General features: G+C 43.2%; 1 protein-coding gene across 2 annotated transcripts in view; it reads right to left on the bottom strand.

The window, feature by feature from the left end:
* Positions 1–3,931: 3,931 nt before the first annotated feature.
* The window catches only part of apbb1 (amyloid beta (A4) precursor protein-binding, family B, member 1 (Fe65)), a 13,059-nt gene continuing 11,265 nt past the window's right edge, over positions 3,932–5,725 (bottom strand). For both annotated transcript variants that reach the window (XM_062536879.1, XM_062536880.1), the window contains exons 13-14: positions 5,259–5,435; positions 3,932–4,293 (exon numbers count right to left, since the gene is read on the bottom strand). In XM_062536879.1, coding sequence (XP_062392863.1) covers positions 4,132–4,293; positions 5,259–5,435 — 339 coding nt within the window. In that variant the 3' untranslated portion in view covers positions 3,932–4,131. The remainder of the gene's footprint in view (positions 4,294–5,258; positions 5,436–5,725) is intronic.

Genomic DNA, 5,725 nt, shown 5'->3' with positions numbered 1-5,725 from the left:
GAGGAAGAGGTGATCTTGTTTGGTTTGGCTGTATTGATTTACCCTGATACATATTCAACAGCGAGGCCTGATTGTGTTTGTTAGGCAACATGAAGCACTGCAGGAACTTACCAGAGGAAATGTTTCAAGGTAACATGCATTACAAACTACTGAAAGTCTTGTAGTGATAACAATATTGCCTTAAGTCAGAAATGAAATGCCACCGGCATGTAGTGTGATCTCTCTATTACATAATCATAGCAGCAAGACATTTATCAAACACGGGATTTGAGTTTGATATTGAATAGATTTCATGCAAGATAAACTTCACAATTTTAATCTCCCAGATGAAAGTTATAGAGCCCAGGCTAGAGTCAATTTACTTAGGCTAATTAATGATGTGTTAATTATGCTGTAACTGGGTGTTACCCATGCTCAATTACTGAAGTGTGATTGCCTTTAAATTATCGTTCTAAGGTTCAGGAAAAAAACTGTTGCATTTCACTCGGCTTCATGATTCATTTGAAAACACTGTGTGCACCACGTTGTGTATTTTATTTTGTTCAGTGATACATTATATTAATATACATGTATATACATCACATCTGGTTTACATTTCAAAAGGAAATTTTGCACAAGCCTTAAAAGGAAAAAAAAAATTCTTCCATGGATTGCGTACGAGGTGAAACTAAAAGCGGTCATGCTGACCAGTAAAGAACAACCGCATGGACTACACACAGGTAACTAGTCATTAGTTTGGCATATTACGGACAAAACGGATTTCCGAGAGGCAGACACGTTTAAAGTGTGTCACTGATTGGATAAATCACTATGTTTTTAGGCTAAATCATACGGCCATGTAAACATAACCATGATATGACGCACTGTTATTCACAAGGCCTGTGCAAGTGGAACTGACCTTCACTGAGAGTAGTCAGTGAAACAGAGATGGGCCTAGAATAACAGCAATTATAGTGTTATAAGATGAGTTCCTGGTGTTCTCTTCTACAACGGAGGAAGGGAAAATCAGTTACACCCCACCAACATCAAATACATTAATGGGGAGAGATGTGGCGCACCTATTCATACACATGGTCAAGAGCTCCTTCTCACATTCGACCTATCCACATGACATTCCACTTGAGCCTATGCGTTATTTCCTCCGAGTACAGATATGAAGAAATAAGATAAGATCCCTTTCCAACGCTCATAACATCATGCCCCTGTCATGCCATCCAGAATGAGAACACTTGGGGGGGGGAAAAGGAGAGCGTAAATCGGTTTCCAGATTCAGTAACGACAACAAAAAAGATTAACAACATAAATAACGTGTAGTGTAGGTGTAGTGTGGATGAAATGTTATGACAAAACGTGCGTGTGTGTGTGTACACAAAGCATAATTCGGCTTCCGTAATGAATAAAACACAGAAAAAGCATATTTAACGGAAAAAACAACAGTTTGACCAAATGGATAGTGTCACATCAACAAAAAAATATCAGTAAAAAAAAAACTTTAACTATGTTAAAAGCTCTAAAAACACTTAATGAAACAACCAGTCAGAAATCTCATCAGCTTGAATGATATGGCATATGTATTACTTAAAAATCAACCGCTGAAATAGTAACGTTAAAAACATTAGACATTAAGATCGGACATATAAAAACCAAGGCAGTGATAAACTCTCATCAAGCCTAAATAAAATCAGAACTACAAACGAAAGTTTGAACGACTCCTTTGCTGCCCCTTCTTACATATCAACACAGCCACACTGCCTTAGTGTTCAGGAATCTACTCACACAAGCAAGGGTTGGCTTTACATACTGTAAGCCCGAGCAAACTACTAGTGCTGATTTCAATGGAAGTAAAACCTAGGAGCTCATCACTAACATAATGGCAGTTTTGACGTCTTTGACAATTCATCATCTTTGTAGGTGTTCACACATCAATTTGAATGTCAATGAGTTCCTCATTGAATTAACATGAGTTATTAGGTCCAGTTTCAATCTCGGCCCTCTATTCTATTTTCCTTCCAGAGCACTGTGTTACAAAGCATGTCTGTTTAGGGTGACCTGTAGTTCACAGAGACATCAGTCTCTTGATTCTAGATTCCACTGATGGAAAAGTGCAGTTGTAGCAGGCGAACAGTAGGGGGCGAGATGAGGCTCATTCTCAGATTTACTTCGACTGCATGAGGAAGCACAGCTCTCCTTCACCAAGAACCACATAGTGGTGACACAGCCGGTGGTTGGACAGCAAAGCCAAAATTCAACACACTATCATCTTGTTAAAGTTTAAATAAACCGTAGTGCATTCCGATAAGAGCAGCCAGCTTACAAAATTATTACAAAAATACTCAATTATATTACGAAATAACTTCAAATAAAGACCAATGCCCACATGGGTGCCTGTGAAATGCATTACTACTTACTCAACCTACGCATTTAGGAAGACGTGATATATTATTGATTACAGCTTGTGATAAAAAAATAAAATAGAAAGAACGAATGGGTCAGTCATGCCACAATCAGCAGCCTTACAATCATATACATGTTAGACTAAAAACCAAAACCGACTTTCAGAGTAGCTTCAGCGAGGTCTTTTTAGAATTATTACATCCAGATGAAAGGTAATATGAATGTGACCTTAAAGAGGATATCCGTGGCCCTCGGAGGACATCAGTGTCCATATAACAGGTTTGTACAACCAGCAGGACGACAAATAGGCTTTACAAACCGCTGTGACTTTCTCAATCACCCTGCAGGGAGTCTGCAGTACATGGAAAGACACACATACTGACACACAAAGAAGGCTGGGGAAAAAGGCATGACAACTAGACAACAACCCGTCTGTTTTGAGGGTTTTTTCTGTTTGTGTGTTTGTTGTTCTTGTTCTTGTTCTGTGCACTAATTGTTTGCTAGGACAGTCAGGCCATCCCAGAACCACAACCTATAATGGAGCAGAAAGCGACGCTACACTCATCTCTGTGGAATAGCACTCCAAAGGAACAGAAAAGTCTCTAGAGACACTATGACCTTCAAGGAGCCTACCCAAGCAAGCACACCAGGCCAGCATACCAAAAAAAGTATGATCAAACATTCTACTCTTCAAATGAAGGTTTACATTGACAAGGCCTGAACCAGCATTATGTTGAAAATAATCAACTGACTCTTTTTTAGTGTGGTGACGAAACGCATGGCAGCTATACATAGTATACAATTAGTCGAACACACGTCATAGGACAGACATTTAGGTATTTAGTTTGCATTTAACTTGCATTTACATAATTCTCGATCACTGCAGCAGTGTTCTTAAAATGACTCGATGCTTCTCTGTGTTCATAGTACGGATCTGTTCTCTACTTGTTAACATTGGTACAGTTGTTTTGTTTGTTTTGTTTTCAGTCTAGTGTTTCCTTTTACTTCCTTACGTTATTTTGTTGCTAAATTGCACAAATCATGATCAATTCGCGATCATTTTTGATATCATATAAATACCTTTCTAAGATCATTAACTCTTCTGATCAACACACTTGTGAACCCTTCTTACTTTACACAACACTGCCAGGGCAGCCAGCAAGATAAAATTCCACCTGCACTGTTCCAGTTCCGTTCAATAATTTGTGTGTGTGTGTGTGTGTGTGTGTGTGTGTGTGTGTGTGTGTGGTGGGGCAATCTAAAATGAGTCACAGGATAGATATTTTGGCCCCCAGAGAGGAACATGAAGAAGGCAGGTGGAGCACGCACAGAGAACATCCCATCCTGAACAGCATGATTCAGGGAGAACCTCACACTGCGAGCCAAGACAGGAAGGACGAGAGAAAAGGGAGAACGAGAGAAAAGGAAGGACGAGAGAAAAGGAGGGAGGAGAGACGAGTGGAGTGGCCAGCTAATGTGAGTGGGTGCTTGGTTGGAGTCTAGAGTCCATCTTTTTTTTTTTTGGGGGGGGGGGGGGGGGGGTTAGAGGCAGAGTTGACACTGACCAGACAAATGGGTAGGGAGTGTTGTTCAAGAGAGTCTGTGGAAGAGGGAGAGTCCTGTGTCTGCGAGGAGGTGAGAGAGCGGACATGAGGAGACAGAGAGGGCAGTGTGGAGGGAGACAGAGACGGGGTCAGAGGGCGTCCGGCGGGACAGGGGCGGGGGGGGCGGGGGGGCCTAGGGCGTCTGGGAGCCGGAGCGCCTGAAGCTGCCCAGCAGGCTCTGCACGCCCTTCCTGACGCTGGAGCCCACGCGCCGGGCCACCGAGTCCGCAGGGGGGCCCGGCAGACACGAGCCGCTGCTGGGGGGCCGCGCGTCCAGACACTTCTGGTACCGCAGCTGCAGAGGGACAAACAGCACAAGTGTCAAGAAAAACATCATTGAACATCAAAATCTAAATATCTAGAGTTAGGATTATTATGTAGCAACGGTGGGTTTTGGTTTAATGTCAACTCAGCACCTGTGGATATTTCTTTGCTAAAAGGCATTGCCCGATGACTATGAAGTGAGTGAAACAACTAAATCAATCACACGCTTGACTACAGATTTTTGGATAGACTCACTCACTTGCCCTGAGGATGGTCGTTTGACCGAAAGCTAGGCTGGCTATCAAAACTAGCATAAAAGGACTTAAGTGGGCAGACAGTGTATTATGAAGATTCTCAGTTTTTGTTTGTCTGGCACCTCCTTTATCGCGAGTGCGGTGTAACTCCACAATTGCCTGGATAGACTCACTTCAAAAATCACCGCTTTCCTTAGCGTGTGCTTGTGCGGTCTTGTAGAAGTGATTTCCCGTTAAGGGGCGACTTGAGGAGAAGAGCTAAACTTGATTAGTCTTTGTGCAGCTAAATGTAACGGAGCACTCAAATGAAGTGACTGCCATCAGGCCAGTCTCCACAGGCTGATTAGTGGCTGATTGAGTGGCTGCTCCAACCCTGTGATCCCATCTCAAGTGGCAGCTGCTCGGAGGAGCTTCCACAATGAGTTCCAATTCAACAGTTGCCTGGCAACCTTTGTGCATCTCCTTCTGCAAAGGACCTCTTATTCAACACTCATAATGACTATGCGAGTATCACTACCACATCGCCATTTTCACCATCAATCATCAATATGATTAAACTCATTGTCATTATTACTAATGTAACTATTATTTTATATTTATTATTATTATTGTTATTATTCATTATCTTCAAATAAAGCTTTTCTATAACGAAAGATCTTTCTCCAAGATCAGTGTTAGTTGCTTGCTGTGACCATTCCATTCCACCGGGGGGCGATGGAGGCTGTGTGAGGTTGCGGCTCACCATGCAAGCGGCCTGCACGGCCTCGCTCAGACTGGCGGCGTTGGGCTCGCACCAGAACATGTGGCAGATGAAGTGGCCGGGAGCTTCGGCGTTGATGAAGGCGAACGTGTGCACGTCCTTCCCCACGCCCATGAAGGAGAGGAAGCGCACGCGGCACTCCGACACAACTTCCTCCGACTGAGGAAGAGAGGGATGCAGAGAGACAGAGAGACAGAGAGAGAAAAGGTTGAATAAGAATAGCGTCCCAATAGAGATGTGTGGCGGTGATTAATGTGTGCCTGTGCCTGCGCCTGGAGTCTGTGTCTGTGTCTCTGCATGGAGTATAGTAAGTGTGTGTGTGTGTGTGTGTGTGTGTGTTTGTGTGTCCTCACCTCTGCATGGAGCATAGTAAGTTTGTGTGTGTGTGTGTGTGTGCCCTCACCTCTGCATGGAGTATAGTAAGTGTGTGTGTGTGTGTATGTGTGTGT

Source organism: Sardina pilchardus, chromosome 5, assembly GCF_963854185.1.
Source record: "Sardina pilchardus chromosome 5, fSarPil1.1, whole genome shotgun sequence".
Lineage (NCBI taxonomy): Eukaryota > Metazoa > Chordata > Actinopteri > Clupeiformes > Clupeidae > Sardina > Sardina pilchardus.
The sequence above is the reverse complement of the archived record's forward strand: the minus strand, read 5'-3'. Positions and strand labels throughout refer to the sequence as shown.